Source organism: Hakea prostrata, chromosome 11, assembly GCF_041222555.1.
Source record: "Hakea prostrata isolate BN-2017 chromosome 11, UWA_Hpros_2, whole genome shotgun sequence".
NCBI classification, from domain to species: domain Eukaryota; kingdom Viridiplantae; phylum Streptophyta; class Magnoliopsida; order Proteales; family Proteaceae; genus Hakea; species Hakea prostrata.
This window is the reverse complement of record NC_142610.1, coordinates 5,674,606-5,690,917: the sequence shown is the minus strand read 5'-3', so window position 1 is coordinate 5,690,917 and position 16,312 is coordinate 5,674,606. Positions and strand designations below refer to the sequence as shown.

Here is a 16,312-nt window from a genome sequence, read left to right as displayed (position 1 = left end):
GATGCCAGAGTAACTATCTTTCTCCATGGAAAGATGAAAAGTCTAAAGCAGCCAGCATTTCCAAGAGTTCTTGCTAACTTCTAGTGTTACTTGTTACTCACGGGGTCTAGGAGATAAAAAAGATAATCCCTTTCTTGCTAACTATCTTGATAGGAATTTTCAAGTTCATTCTTCAACTGCAAGTTTCCCTTTCTTAACCGCTGCTTGGAAAATATGAACCTGCATTTCCGACTTACCCAGAAGCTCAAAAATGCAGATATCTGTTTCTTCAAGTTGATTGCCGCTTACAAATGCTATCCAACCTGCAGAGAGTGTAGTCCCCCCTTCTATTACTACAACGTACTTATGGTTACTTCCCAAGCTTGGCCTTTTCTGTTCCAAATGGTAACCTTCATTTTCTTTTGAATGTTTATATGCTTTCTGACAAAGTCTCTTGGGATATTTTGTGTGATAGCATTTGAAACAGAACAATCAAACATGATAAGAACAGTCAAACATGATAGCAAAAAATAAATACTATACATATGATCTGCTTGTCCTTGGAAACTACATATTATTATCCTATGTCTCTTTCTTTTATTTTATGACAGGATTTAGCAACTCCACAAAGGAGAGGTTCCACCATCAGATTTTATAGCTTCCTTGCATATAATTTCACATAATTTCAACATAATGCGAGATCACATAATTTCAACATGCATACATGCTCACACCTAGTGGGATGCAAGTTGAATTCTCCAAAGATGGAGAGTGAATTAGTCATAGACTCATAAGATTGCCAAACTAAGCAAAAGTTGCAAAAAAACTCACCAAATACGAACCCACATTTGTTGCATTTAAACACCTCGAGAAATAAGGAAACTTAGAAGTAAAAGACTCTGCTTCTTTCCAAACTGTCGTTGTTTCTTCTTCAGCTGCAGGCATCCTTGTTGTTATTGTTGTTGCAGGCCTCCTTCTTGATGGGGAACCTATAGTTTTTGAAAAAGGTTCATGGGTCAGCAAAACATCCTCTCTTTTAGCTCTCTTGAGTTTATTTGGTTTAAAATCTGAAAGGTCTTCATCTGTTGCATGTCAACCAATGCCCATATAGCATTTATAAGATGCTTGCAAAATGATATATAACTTCTCAAAATAAAATGTGAGGGCGGGACTTTTCACATTCATATATGCCTGAATCATCTTTACTGGTGCAAGTCTCTGATGATGCATGACTTTTTTTAGCTCCATGGATAAGTCATGCTCCGGATTTAGAGGATTTAGATTAGTAGTATCGTATAATATTTCTCACAAGCACTCTCATCAAACATTGAGACATTAAAACATGTATTTCCATCAATATCCAAACAAAAGAAAATTATTGTTGTAATCTTCCCAACCATCTTCAATAAAAGTACCACCTATCGTTTCACTTTATTTGACTTGCCAGCAGCTACCAGTGGAATTCTCTAGGGTGGCAAATTTATATGCTTTTGTTGAGATGTGCTGTACAAAATCTCGTGGGATCCTCTGCAAGTTATTAACAGGAACCTTTAGGAAGCTATTAAAGCTATATTTGGTGTTTTAGAAATATACTAAAGCTGTATAAGGAACACCAAGGGTGGTTTGATCATAAACACTCACCTGATCACATCGATACCCTTATAACACTATTATGCTTGACTAATTCTAAAAATCTGGGGAGAAGAAAATGAAAACTGCATGACCCTCTCTTGATTCCATGAGGAGATAAATACTCAAATTCTACACCTAAATAGTTGTCTAAATTTGTCTATGATCTAATCTACCCTGCAATGAGTTGAAACTGTAAGCAAAACACATGGGTTTGAAGTCCAGCAATAAAAAACCAGAAAGAAACGAAAAGAAACAAGTATTCTACTGTTATGTCAGGCTATCTATGAAATCAGATACAACAACAGGATCTTGTTCATGGGTTTTTCTCTATCTATATATTCATTCGTGCCGCTCAGAAGAGGCTGTGGATACCCCAGTGTTGATTAAAGACACATACACAAAGTTGGTCAAGTAACGATTCAGTATCTTCTTTGCATCTATCTATGTGGCACTTCTCCAAGCAGAAAAACATACCTACAGTCGACAGGCTTCACTTCTTCAAGATCCTTCTTCCAGGTTTTTCCACACAAAGATTGGTAGTATATGGGTGACCCTTCCAGTCCAACCCCTCAAGATGATGGGGAGAGTTCAACACTGAGATCTCGTTTTGTTCAGAAAGCTAATGGAAAAACACAAGACACCACAAACTAGTAAAGCAAAATCAGTGAAAATATACGGCAAGGATGACCAAGGTTTGAGATCAGAAATTTTAGCCCAGAAAATAGAAATGAAAATAAACTCTCAAGTTTAAAACGCTACCAATCTTTGTGCGAAAAAACGGAAGAAGGATCTTGAAGAAGCGAAGCCTTCGCATGTAGGTATGTTTGTGTTCCTCTTCACCATTATGGGGTTTTCAAGCTTCGAGGCTGTAGATTGCAGAGCACAGCGTGGGTTTAGAGAACAAGAAAAAGAGAGAAAGTTTTGGAGTTTAAACGCAAGACTCGCAGCACAGAGTAAATGCTGTTGATCACTTAACCTTTCATTTTGATCGATCCCAGCTAGCTATTCTGTTTTGAGGTTTACATCTTAATCAAAATGTGCGAATCCGGAGACTCAGAGTGGAACGTATATCAAAACAAGCAAACTGTTTCACACTTTCACCCACCTGGTCTTCTTTCCAGATAATATTTTTCCATTCTTGGGAAGAAGCTCAGGCTACAACTTGCAAGTTGACAGGGGATAAAAATGGAAAGAAGTCAACCAACGGATCGTAAATTCAAAATCAAATACCCGATCCTCTTTAGTTTATAAAATCGATTTGAGCCGGGTCCAAATAAAATTTATCCATCCCTCATTTATAAAATTTTATTTGAACCGGGTTTAAAAGACTTCAACACGCCACTTATTAATAAGTTCAAATGAAAACCATCCATTATTTTTAAGTCTATTTATACAGGTCCTGATTTCTGATCCATTGGTAACCAAATTGTGGTTGGTCCATATGGAAAATAGATAAGACTCGTCCCAATTTTTTCTATCTTGAATTAAATATAAGAAGATTTTGAGAATTCATCTCAGTCTTTATCCAATGGAAGATAAGATGGTTTGGGCAAGTAATATTGATTATATATTCTAATAACTACGTTGATGATCTTCATGGATGGCATCTGGCCATCATGAAATACAATATGATTGAACTTAACAATAATTTTTTTTGAATATAACTAAAAATTAATATTCAGTTATTGAACTTAATCAGTAAATTTTTTTTTAAACATAACTACAGATTAATATTTAAATAACATTACCTACTTATTGTTATTTAAATAACTTTATAATATGTAAATGATGATATTAAAGTATTTATAGACTTGTACTAAAAGAAGTGAACAAGAGTTCAAAAATGCTTAGGTTGTGACAAAAATAAAACCATTTTGATATGACCTCAAAACTTGAAAGGTGTGACTAAGACGACCAGAGTATTAGTGAGACGATGAGACCAATGGGGTTGAAGAAGGTTTGCGTGTTTTAAGTTCAACCAAGATAACTAGCTAGCTAGGGATTCATACATGAATGGCATGAGACAGAGGTAGCCCTAGTAATTACTGAAATTTATGACACAATAAATAACATGATTATAATAGAGATAATGCAAAAAAAGATATGTTCCTTAACCAATTATATATAGCTTTCGAGGAAAAGACAAATATCCTCACATGGGGGGCAGCCCACGTGTCAGCCCAATCCAGAGATTTGGGGGATAGGGGGATGGCCTACCCAGATAGATAGGATTTAGATTAATTGTGAGCTATAGCTTGAAGTGAAATCCCTGCATCCAGGTAAGGTGTTCATTTGACTGTTCGGCTGCTAGATGCCATACCCATGGTACCAAGGTTGGATCCTAGGTACCACAAGCAGGGCATCCATCCCTTGTCCGAGCACACAAGATTTAGACTCCTATAGCTTTTACCAATTTTGGATTAATCAAGGGGTAGAATTGTCTTTTCACATGGGAGGGGAAAGATGCACTAATGGGAGTACATGGGTAAACCACTCCGGGATGGGTCTTTTCTCCCACACACACATACACACACACACACACACACACACACATGGCATAATTTTTTTTCAAGAGTTTCTAGGTTGAAATATCTTCTGAAACCATGCAAAATATAACAACTAAACTGAAAGCAAAACATGGTGCATAAATTTTTTTTTCAAGAGTTTCTAGGCTGAAATATCTATTGAAATGATGCTAGAGTAACTATCTTTCTCCATGGAAAAATGAATAGTCTGAAGCAGCTAGCATTTCCAAGAACATTCTTGCTAACTTCTTGTGTTACTTGGTGGGGTCTAAGAGATAAAAAAGATAATCCCCCATCTTATAGGAATTTTCAAGTTCATTCTTCAATTGTAGATTTCCCTTTCTTAACCGTTGTTTGGAAAATATGAACCTGAATTTCCAACTTACCCACAAGCTCAAAAATGCAGATATCTTCTTCTTTAAGTTGATTGCCGCATACAAATGCCATCCAACCTGCAGAGAATGTAGTTCCCCTTCTAGTACAAGTACTTATGGTTACTTCCCAAGCTTGGCCTTTTCTGTTCCAAAGGGTAACCTTCATTTTCTTCTGAATGTTTATATGCTTTCTGACAAAGTCTATTGGGATATTCTGTGTGATAACATTTGTTCGGTAAAAGAACAATCAAACATGATAAGAACAATTAAGCATGATAGCAAAAAATAAGTATTGTATATATGATCTACTTGTCCTTGGAAACTACAGATTATTATTCTATATCTCTTTCTTTTATTTTATAACAGGATTTAGCAACTCCACAAAGGAGAGGTTCCACCATCAGATTTTATAGCTTCCTTGCATATAATTTCACATAATGAGATAATGATTTTCTATCTCAAACTAATGCAAACCAGAAAGCCAATGGTCAACATGCATGCATGCTCACACCTAATTTACCTCTACAAGTATAAATTGCAAGATGCAAGTTGAATTCTCCAAAGATGGAGAGTGAATTAGTCATATGATTGCAAAACTAAGCAAAAGTTGCATAAGAACTCACCAAATAAGAACCCACATTTGTTGCATTTAAACACCTCGCGAAATAAGGAAACTCAGAAGTAAAAGACTCCGCTTCTTTCCAAACTGTTGTTGCTTTTTCTTCAGCTGCAGGCATCCTGCTTGTTGTTATTGTTGTTCCAGGCCTCCTTGAAGGGGAACCTATGGTTTTTGAAAAAGGTTCATGGGTCGTAAAAACATCCTGCTCTCTTTTAGCTCCCTTGAGTTCATTTGGTTTAAAATCTGAAAGGTCTTCATCTATTGCATGTATCCAAGATAGCATTTATAAGATACTTGCAAAATAATATATAACTTCTCAAAATAAAATATGAGGGCGGGACTTTTGACGTTCATATATACCTGGATCATCTTTACTGGTGCCAATCTCTGATGATGCATGACTTTCCGTAGCTCCACTAGATAAGTCATGCTCCGGATCAAGGTTAGCAGTAATTGCATAACATCTCTCACAAGCACTCTCATCAAATACTGAGACATTAAAACATGTATTTCCATCATATCCAAACATAAGAAAATTTTTGCTATAGAGGGAGTGATCTTCTACAAAATGTTCCCAACCATCTTCAATAAAAGTACCACCTATCGTTTTAATTAATTTGACTTCCCAGTGGCTACCAGTGGAATCCTCTAGGGTGGCAAATTTATATGCTTCTCTTGAAATGTGCTGCACAAAATCTCGCGGAATCCTCTGCAAGTTATTAACGATAAAATACACAAACTTTTAGAAAGATATTAAAACTGTATAAGGAACACCAAGGGTAGTTTGATCATAAGCACTCACTTGATCACACTATACCCAGATGACACTTTATGTTTGATTTATTCTAAAAATCTGGGGGAAAGAAAATGAAAGCTGCATGATCCCCTCTTGATTCCATGAGGGGATAAAAATTCTAACTCTACACCTAAATAGTTGTCTAAATTTGTCTATGATCTATTCTACCCTGTAATGAGTTGAAACTGTGAGCTGTTATGTCATGCTATCTATGAAATCAGATATAACAACGGGATCTTGTTCATGGGTTTTTCTCTATCTTATACATTTATTCGTGCCACTCAGAAGAGGCTTTGGCTACACCGAGAATTGATTAAAGCCACATACAGAAAGTTGGTCAAGTAATGTTTCAGTATCTTCTCTGCATCTATGTAAGTAACCAACCCCTCAAGAGGATGGGAGAGTTCAACTCTGAGATCTCGTTTGTTGAGCAAGTGAAAAGAAAATCACAGGACACCACAAACTAGTAAACCAAAATCAGAGAAAATACGGCAAGGATGACCAAGGTTTGAGATCAAAAATCAGCCTGGAAAATTGAAATGAAAATAAACTCTAAAGTTTAAAAAACTACCAATCTTTGTGTGGAAAAACCCGGAAGAAGGATCTTGAAGAAGTGAAGCCTGTCGGCTGTAGGTATGTTCTTGCTGCTCTTCACCATTTTTAGGTTTTCAAGCTTTGAGGGCTGTAGATTGCAGAGCACTTAGTGAGTTTAGAAAACAAGCAAAACAGAGAAAGCACTGCCTGGGTTTAGAGAAAGCTTTGGTGTTTAATTAAAGGCAAGAGTCGCAGCACAGAGTGAATGCTGTAGATCACTTATAACCTTTCATTTTGATCGAGCCCAGCTAGCTATGCTGTTTTGAGGTATACATCTTAATCAAACTGTGCGAGTGCAGAGACTAAGAGTGGAAGGTATTCCGTATATCAAAACATCTCCTGCGCAACGCAACTGTTTCCACCCACCTGGTCTTCTTTCCAGATAATATTTTTCCATTCTCAGGGAAGAAGCTCAGCAAATTACAACTTACAACAGGGGATAAAAATGGAAAGAAGTCAACCAATTGATCCTAACCGTTGGATGTTCCCATTCGTAAATTCAAAATTAAATACTCGACTCTCTTTGGTTTATAATCAATTTGAGCCGGGTCCAAGTAAAAATGACCCTTACCTCAATTAAAAAAATTGAGTTGAACCGGCTTTAAAAGACTTCAACTCGCCACCTAGAACGGCTTCCCCCTATTTCATTTAGTAACTGTGAACGCTTATAGATCCTTTACTCTTTTGTGTTTTTGGAAGACGAAGAAAGAGAGAAAAAGAAAAATAGAAATAAAGAAAGTTGTATTTTTATATATGCCTTTACTATTTTATTTAATACCATCAGACCATTTTATGTACACAAAACTCCAGAAATATGTCTTAAAATTCCAACATCTAATTAAAACCAACACATAATAAAAGATTAATTTGATCATACAAGACAATCCATCTACCTAGAGAAATAAGGAGGATAAACTAATTTTCGCTTTGGTAAAAAATGTTTAAAGTTATTTTAGATATTAGATGGTTGTTGAAGACTTAAAGCTAGAGCCAAAATAAAAAATTGTTCAGTTTTTTAATTAATATAGACATTCAAAGGTTAATTCTTCGACTAGATTTTCTCATAGAAAATGAGTTCACCATCATTTAAATTTTAAAAAAAAATAAAATTAGAAATTGTTCAAGGATTTTTAATATTATTATGACACAAAATTTTAATGATTATTAAAAAATTTCAAAAAAAAAATTATGATTCATATATGGAGATTTTCAATAGCAATTGATCCAACGGATAGTAAAATATATAAAAAAAATAATAATAAATAAAGTCTCAGCATATAATACAACTAAATTTAATGAGTAAAATTTGCTAAACATAATTAAAAGTCTAATACTCTCATGTACTAAAACTTTATTTATTAAACTCCAAATCTTATTTTTACATTTAATTCACCAAAACCATATAGTCTCATCTCTCATTTTCCCCATATTTTTTTTTTAAATTTCCAAATTATACCTCTGAGTTTTTTTTTTTAATCAATCATATTATTTAATTGAAAATTATTATTTAAACCATCCGACTGTCATGTACATCTACAAATACATAATGTTTATTTCTCACACTATGTGCTGCTCCACCAGAAAAATATTTCTGATGAGAGAATTGCAGATGTTATTGCTAAGAATCTTATCATCCAAAATAGTTCTGCCTAACAAAATTGCAGCACTGGTGTTATTATTTTGGACAACTCGATGAATACATGCGATTACCTTAGTTGATAGAGGAGGAAAACACAGTTTATAAATGAAAAAGAAGGTCCTATGATAACCGAAGTGATCGAGTAGTTGAATTGATCAACAAAAAGGTAGATAATGCAATAGAGTTTTTGGATCTCAATATTTGTTAGTTTTTTCATGTAGTACAGATTTTTTTTTTGGTAAAAATCTTCATGTAGTACCAACGGGGGTTGGTCCAAGTGGTAAGCAGCTTGGTCCGCTTAAGCAAGGTTCCGGTATCGAAACATTGTGGATGCAAAAAATTCCGGCTGGGAGACTCACCCACCACAGCTAGGGAAAGCCTTGAAAACCGGGGTTGGCAACCAAAAAAAAAATCTTCATGTAGTACACAATGATACCAATTTCATTTCTGCTAATAACATTGAAGATAATGTGAGAACCCAAGTGGTAATGGACTCGTGCAAAGGGATAAAAATTTGCTCTTAAAATCAATTAAAATTAGCTTTCGTTTCCTCCCATCTCTCAATTAGTTACTGTAGAACCTACATCCATAGACTTATCTGATATGTGAGATGATCTAATGAAAGGATTGCAGATGATCTTTCTAGGAATCTTATCGTCCAAAATAGTTCTACCTAACAAAAACGTAGCACTGATATTATTATTTTGGACACCCCAATGAGTACATGTAATTTCTCTAGTTGATCGAAGAGGAAAAAAGCAGAGTTTATAAATGAAAAAGAATGTTCTATGAGAACCGAAGTGGGCATGGGTAGGTAAGAATGAGTAGTTGAATTGATCAGCAAATTGGTAGACAAGGTAATAGAGTTTTTGAATTCAAAATTTTCTAGTTCTTTCTGGTACTACGTGAGGAAGGGTTAAAATCCTCGGCTGCGGACTTTGGAGAGGCCACGGCTGCACCGGATGTCCGCCACCTGTCACCGACATAATCGTGGCCGTTGATTAATTACAAATTATTTATGTATAAACCGGTTCCAATGAATCCAATTCTACCAAAAGCTGGCGAGAAAACCAATTTAATTTCTGCTAATAAGAGAAGATAATGTGAGAACTCAAGTAGTAATGGACCCGTAGAAAGGGAAATTTGGTCTTAAAAGTTAATTTTCAATTAAGATTAGCTTTGGTTTCCTCCCATCTCTCAATTAGGTACTGTAGAACTTACATCCATAGACTTTTATGATATGTGAACGATGATATTAAAGTACTTATAGACAAATTTCTTGCTAATTTATAGGCAATTTCATACTAAAAGAAGTGAACAAGAATTCTGAACATGCTTAGGTTGTGACAAAAAAAATCACCACTTTGATATGCACCTCAAAATCACCCTAAGTAAATGGTTGATTAACATGAGCTATTTGGATCTTCCTTCCATCCATGAAAAGCTGAAAAGCCTAAAGTAAAAAATTCTACTAAGGTAAAGATGTAAATTATTAAAATATGAATTTGATCATCATTTGTACCTAGTGAAGGGTATCAAATCACAATACATAATCTAACATTTCTTTTTATCTATTCGGTGACAAAATGCGGAAAGCACAGTTTTTTTTCTTCAATGGTAGTGAATAGCACAAATTGGTTCAATGATATTCATTTCTCAAATTAATTTATTTATATAACGAGAGTACCAAAATTAAATACTAAAACGCAACCTGCATAGAATCCAATTCATTAATTATAGATTCCTTCAATGATTTGTCATTTTTTAGACTCAAATTTTTTTTTTTTTGGAATATGCGATTTTTATATATTGCGGATGGAGATATTACATAATACACTATCTGGCAAAATTGAACCCATGACCACTTTACTGAAAGGTATTAATTAGTCTTATCAACCGAGGAAAACCATGACCTAAATTTACAATTCAAAGCTACAACCTAATTAATTCACACACACACTTTGTTGACCAGGCAATAGTGCAAACACCATGATCCTAGGAAGAAGAAGAAAAAAACCTCTTCCCTTTTTTTATGAGAGATTAAATGTTTCTTAATTGAAATCAACCATACCTACCCACCCAAAAGAGGTGAAATGACCTCCTTACAGCTCCAATTTGAATACCCTTATGCACATCTCATTTACTGTCTCGTTAAAACAATCTTGAACATCTACCTATGTTATTTCAAGCTAAGGGTGTCAATTGTGTACCGAAACCGTTTAACCGTACCGAACCGCGCCATCTAAAACCGCCGTAATGTCCGTTTAAAATTTGAGATGTCGTAAAAACTGAATTTCTTGTGGTTTTGGACTTAGGCTCTCCTTACCGAAACCACCAATTGGTCACCGTACCAAATTAAGGGATATAAATTGTAACTTTACAATCAAAACACTTTACCTTTATCTTATCCCTAATTCCTTATTTATTTTCAGTTTTTCTTTTCATCATTCACTCATCTTCTTAGATTTACTTGTTTTGTCTCCATTAATTAGATTTACTTGCTTTATGTATGTTAATTTCAAATTATATGGATTGGTTAATCACAATTTCATTAGGATCTTAATGAACTAATAACAAAAGTGGCGTAAGTTCATTCGTACCAAAATTGTACCGCACTAGATAATGTGTTGAAACCGTTTTCCCGTACTGGTTGAATACCGAAACCGTACCGAACCGTTTTTGTAAATACGAAACCATACCGGCACCATTTAAATTCGATCCCAACCTTGAGTTTTTATATTCAAAGTTGATTAGGTTTCCGTGCCCGATTGACACCCATATTTCAAACTGCTCTGATATCTCCTTAGTTGGCCTTTTCAAGATTCCACCGGAGTGGCAAATGTTTTAAAAAAATTTTTTGCCAAATTTCAGGGAGTTCAAATGAAAACTACCCATCATCTAAAAGCATATTTATATAGGTCCTGATTTCTGATTCCATTGATAACCAAATTGTGTTGGTCCATATGGAAAATAGATAAGACTCGCAGCAATTTTTTCTATCTTGAATTAAATATAAGAAGATTTTGAGAATTCATCTTTAGTCTTTATCCAATGGAAGATAAGATGATTTGGGCAAAGAACTAAATCTGGGATTTTCCAAAGAAGGTAACCAGGTCGAGTCTTACTCTTCTCACTCACAAACATTTTTGGAAAATAAATATTGGAAGAGATTGTGGAATATAAAAATACTTTCTAAAATTAAGGTTTTTTCGTGAAGAAGTTTTGGGAATAATTGCTGCTAGTGAAGAGTGATCAAATGGGAATATTTTCCAATTGATAAGGCTTGTAGGAGATGTGGCTGGAATTTTGAATTGGTGGAGTATATTCTTCTTAACTCTCCCTTTGCAAAAGTTGTTTGGTTCATGTTTGCAATTTCCTTCTATCTGCCTTCAGAGAACCTCTTAAGTTAATTCAACGGTTTAAGAGTTAGTTGTCCGTCTACAATACAGATTAAGAAAAAAGAGAATGAAGAAAAGAAAAAGTTCAAACTCTCACAAGCTTATGATACATTTTTTTTTTTTTTTTTTTGGTCAACAGCTTTTTAATTGAAAGGTGGGCAAGAAAAACCCAAGACGTCTTGATTACAAGCTTCAAGAAGCCAAGGAACGGAAACAGGCCAAACAGTCCTACTTGCCACGGACCGGGCCTTCCTAGCTAGGGAATCGGCTACAGAGTTAGCCCACCTAGAAACAAAGTGAACCGACCACAAAGGTTCAGCAGACAACAACTTCCTAATGTCCTCAATCACACGCACAGCTGCCAGCTCAAACGGGAAGAAAGGATCAGCAACAGCTTGACATAAGGTGCTAGAATCACACTCAAAAACCAAACACTTAAGACCAACCTGCGCAGCCCAAAGCAAAGCTTCCCGAAGAGCTAAAGATTCGCCAGTAAGAATTGAAGAAACCGAACTAGGAATCGAGCACGCGTGCAGACAAAGGCCGCGGCTGTCTCTCACAATGAACCCAAGACCAGCAGCCTCTTCGGTAGGAGAGCAAGAGAAGTCAGAATTGACCTTAAAATAAGGGGCCGAAGGAGGAGACCAGGTCCTAGTAATCACAGATCCACCATCAACAGCAGGAGCACGAGCGCAGCCAAACTCATAGTAAGCTTTCCATGATCTTTGCACAATCTGCTCTGGAGTCCAACATTTCCCATTGAAAATTAGATCATTACGAGCCAACCAAATGAACCAGCAGGTAAAGAAGAAAATGCTGAGAGCCTCTTTACTTGCCCTTGGATCAGGAAATTGCCAATGCCCCCAATTATTAATGATATGGATCAAAGAGGTCTGAGTCTGCTCTTCAATCATGCCCGAAAGTCCCATGCCAAACCATAATGCTCGAGAGAAATCACAACTAAACAAGATGTGGTCAATAGATTCCAACTCAAGGCCGCATCTCCTACAAGTAGGGTCACCTCTTATCTGTCTAACTTGTAAGTTCTCTCCTGTGGCCAAGGCTTGATTTGCAGCTTTCCATAAAAAAGTCTGAATTTTAGGATAACATTGTGCTGTCCGATTCTTTTCCAAGACTCGGTACTACTTCCTCCCATAAATGTCGACGAGAGGATGAAGGAGCAAAAGAAGCCTGTGAATCCCTGTGGTTACACTGAACATGATATGCTGACTTAACAGAGAAGATTCCGTTAGAAGCACCACCCCAGATAACAGAATCCTCCACTGGTACTTGGCCAAGCTGAATCTTTAGAATTGCCTTCACTTCGTGATCTGTAAATAATTGTTGTAAAAGAGGTCTATTCCAACACCTTGAAGCTGGTTCTATGAGATCTGAGACCATTTGAAGAAGGCACCCTCTAGGCTTAGAAGAAGAGATCCGAAAGTTTGATAAACCCGGAATCCAATTTGAATCCCGATATGGGTACTTTCACCATTTCCAACCAAGTTAATGAGACCCAATTTGAGGATGTCTCTCCCTATCGAAATACTCGCCATGCCCATGAGGAACCCGTGCCTTTCCTTGCCTCCAGAAAAGTCACAATGAGGAAAGTACACAACCTTGATAAATGTTGCCCAGGAAGAGTCCGGCTGAGCCCATAAGCGCCATGCTACTTTCGCAAGAAGAGCTCTATTATGAAGAATTGGATCACGAAAACCAAGCCCCCCCTTATCTTTAGACCTGCACAATCTAGACCAAGACATCCAATGTACTTTATGCTCCTCCTCTTTCTGACCCCAATAGAAGTTAGATATGGACTTTCGCACATCATTATGAAGAGTCGTCGGAAGAAGGAAGTGAGACCCAGCATAAGATGGAATGGCAGATGCTACTGATTTGATGAGGACTTCCCGTCCAGCCTGGGAAAGTACCTTGGCTTTCCAACCTTGTGTTCTTTTGAAGACTTTTTCCCCCACCTCTTTGAAGATATCCGATTTCTTGACCCCAAAGTCGGAAGGAAGGCCGAGATATTTGGATGGACCATCACCATACTTGATTTTTAATACTCGAGCAAACCATCTTCTAAACCGAAAAGGAGTGTTGGGACTGAAAGTAAAGGATGACTTACTTTCATTAATAGCTTGACCGCTTGCTTGACAATATAGATCCATACAGGCTTTGAGATGACAAATCTGGTGAAGGTTAACTTCAGAAAACAATAAACAATCATCAGCAAAGAGGAGATGGGAGATACGTGGAGCTCTGTTTTTCACACTGATGCCCTTAATCATACCCTGATTTTCCGCCACCATCATAATGGAACTTAAAACCTGAGAACCAAGAATGAAAATGAAAGGGGAAAGGGGGTCACCTTGTCTTATACCACGGGAAGGACAAAAAGAACCTTTCTCCACCCCGTTAACCAAAAGTGTGTATGAGACAGAAGTAGTGCACTCCATAACCATATCAACCCATCTCGCAGAAAATCCTAACTTTAATAGGGATGCTCTGATGAAAGGCCATTCCAATCTATCATAGGCTTTCCGCATATCCATTTTCATAGCTAGAAATCTTTTCTTCCCTTTTTTCCGATGTTTTACATAATGGAAAATCTCATGAGCCATAAAAATATTGTCTGAGATAAGCCTATTAGGAACGAAAGCCGATTGGGAGGGGGAAATGATACCTGATAATGAACCTTTGAGTCTCTCAGCAAAAGATCTTTGAAATGAGTTTGACCACCACCCCGCATAGACTGATAGGTCTGAATTGATCAGGAGTCTCCGGATTCTAACATTTAGGAATGAGACAAATGTAGGTTCTATTCAATTCTTTGGCTAGGCTCCCCGTCATGAAAAACCTTTTGACACAGCTGCATACCTCTTCCTTTGTGATGTCCCAAAATTTCTGAAAGAAAATTGGGGGAAAGCCGTCAGGCCCCGGAGATTTTAGAGGACCCATAGTCTTAAGAGTGGACAAGATTTCCTCATCATTAGGGACTCGGCACAATTCCTCATTCAAGCCTTCATGAACCATAGATTGAACCCCTTCTAAAGCCTGGTTGAGAGCTGTTTGTGAAATGCCTTCAGAAGTTGCTGCCATTTTGAAATGCTCCACTAGTAACTCCTCCAGCTGAGTTTCATTTGATGTCCAAGACCCATCAGATTTTTTCAGCTTGATGATTCTATTATTCTTTCTCCTTTGAATCGTAGAAGCATGAAAAAAACCAGAATTTTTGTCACCTAGCTGGAGCCAATTAATTCTAGATTTTTGTTGCCATAGCTGCTCTTCGCGGGCTAACTCTTCATCTAGAAGCTCCACCAACTTTGCCTCTTCCTCCATTAGATTTATATAATTTGCTTGTCTTTGAATCAGCCCAATTTGAAACTTCAGATGTTTTATCTTTTCTTGCACTATCCCAAATTCCTGTTTATTCCAGCTCTTAAACTCCCTTTTGCAATTTTCAGATTTCTGAGAAAGTGGATGAAGATCTACTCTATCCTCCGTAATACACCAGCCCCTATCCGCCACCTCCTTACATCGAGGATGTCTAAGCCACATAGCCTCGAAACGAAATGGGCGATGACCTTTAGCTTTACCTCCAACCGAATCTAGAAGGATGGGATTATGGTCTGAGCAGTAGGCTGGTTTGACTATGACAGCTGCATCTTCAAAGAGTAAACTCCAATTTACATTGGCCAACACTCTATCCAACTTAATTCGAATATTAGACCCACCTCTGCGCCTATTGTTCCAAGTATAATTGGGCCCATTTGATCCTAGATCCATCAGACCACATTGGTATATCATCTCCTGAAATTGCTTGGAATCCCTCCCACACATAGCATTGCCCCCTGTTTTCTCATGCCAACTTAAGAAGCTGTTAAAGTCTCCCAAACACAGCCATGCTCCAATTCTTTGATTGCCAATTTGTATTATTTGATCCCAGATATGCTGTCTAAGATGTTTAATCGGGTGACCATAAACACAGGTAAGAAAAAAACATTTATCTTCAGCCTTAACTTCAAGGTCTATCACATGCTTATCAGCTGAAATAAAATTCATATGTATGTTATTCCTCCATAGAATAGCTAAACCACCTGCTGAACCCAAGGCATCTACACAAACACATTTGTCAAAATTAAGCTTTTTCTTAATTCCCCTCATTCGATCCAACTGGCATTTAGTTTCAGCCAAGAATAAGATGTCAGGTTGCTCAGCAGTAGAGAGATTCTTGAGAGCACGAATTGCCCGGGAACTCCCCAGACCCTGGCAATTCCAGCTAAGAATTCTCATGGATACCCGTGGGACTGATAAACCCCAGTCTCCACGGGTCCAGAATCTAAAAAATGCACACTTTCCTCCACCAGAATATCAGAAGAATCAGCAATTGCCAGCACTTTCTTTCTTGGTCGTCCTCTTCTCCCCTTAGAAACCATTCTTGATGGTTCAGAAATATTGAGATTGTTCCTCTTTCTAGACAAGGCCAAAGTCGTAGAGCATGGTAAAGTTTTGTGAGGAATTGGGCTGGGTAGAGCAGGGATGGGCTTAGGAAGTGTATGGAGAGATGGGTCAAAGTGATTAGAGATAGCAGGGTTTATATTGGGAACTTGGGCTGGGTTTACAGTGGATGGGTTTGTAATTGGAACAGAGGCTGAATTTAAGTTAATGGATTGTTGAGGCCCATATGGAGGGGAGGAAAGCCCATTTAGGAGAGAGGCATTATCTAAAGTAGGTGATACCGTCAGCCTGGGAT

At 37.1% G+C, this 16,312-nt stretch overlaps 1 protein-coding gene and 1 pseudogene across 1 annotated transcript; both read right to left on the bottom strand.

The window, feature by feature from the left end:
• Positions 1 to 165: 165 nt before the first annotated feature.
• LOC148999753 (B3 domain-containing protein Os11g0197600-like) lies at positions 166 to 2,454 on the bottom strand (annotated as a pseudogene).
• A 10,200-nt stretch (positions 2,455 to 12,654) lies between these two features.
• Positions 12,655 to 15,852, bottom strand: LOC148999752 (uncharacterized). The gene is made up of 3 exons (XM_089140393.1): positions 14,437 to 15,852; positions 13,043 to 13,886; positions 12,655 to 12,887 (listed from the first exon to the last, which is right to left on the bottom strand). Exons 1-3 carry the CDS (start codon positions 15,850 to 15,852, stop codon positions 12,655 to 12,657), a joined length of 2,493 nt encoding a protein of 830 aa, XP_088996519.1.
• Positions 15,853 to 16,312: the final 460 nt, after the last annotated feature.

What these genes read in the sequence shown, in the direction of transcription:
- LOC148999752 (XM_089140393.1), bottom strand. Translation starts at nt 15,852, where the DNA reads ATGAGAATTCTTAGCTGGAATTGCCAGGGTCTGGGGAGTTCCCGGGCA. An exon ending in GGGACATCACAAAGGAAGAG is followed by an intron (nt 13,887 to 14,436) that starts GTATGCAGCTGT and finishes CTTGGTTCTCAG; the next exon opens with GTTTTAAGTTCCATTATGAT. An exon ending in CTTGGTTGGAAATGGTGAAA is followed by an intron (nt 12,888 to 13,042) that starts GTACCCATATCG and finishes AATTATTTACAG; the next exon opens with ATCACGAAGTGAAGGCAATT.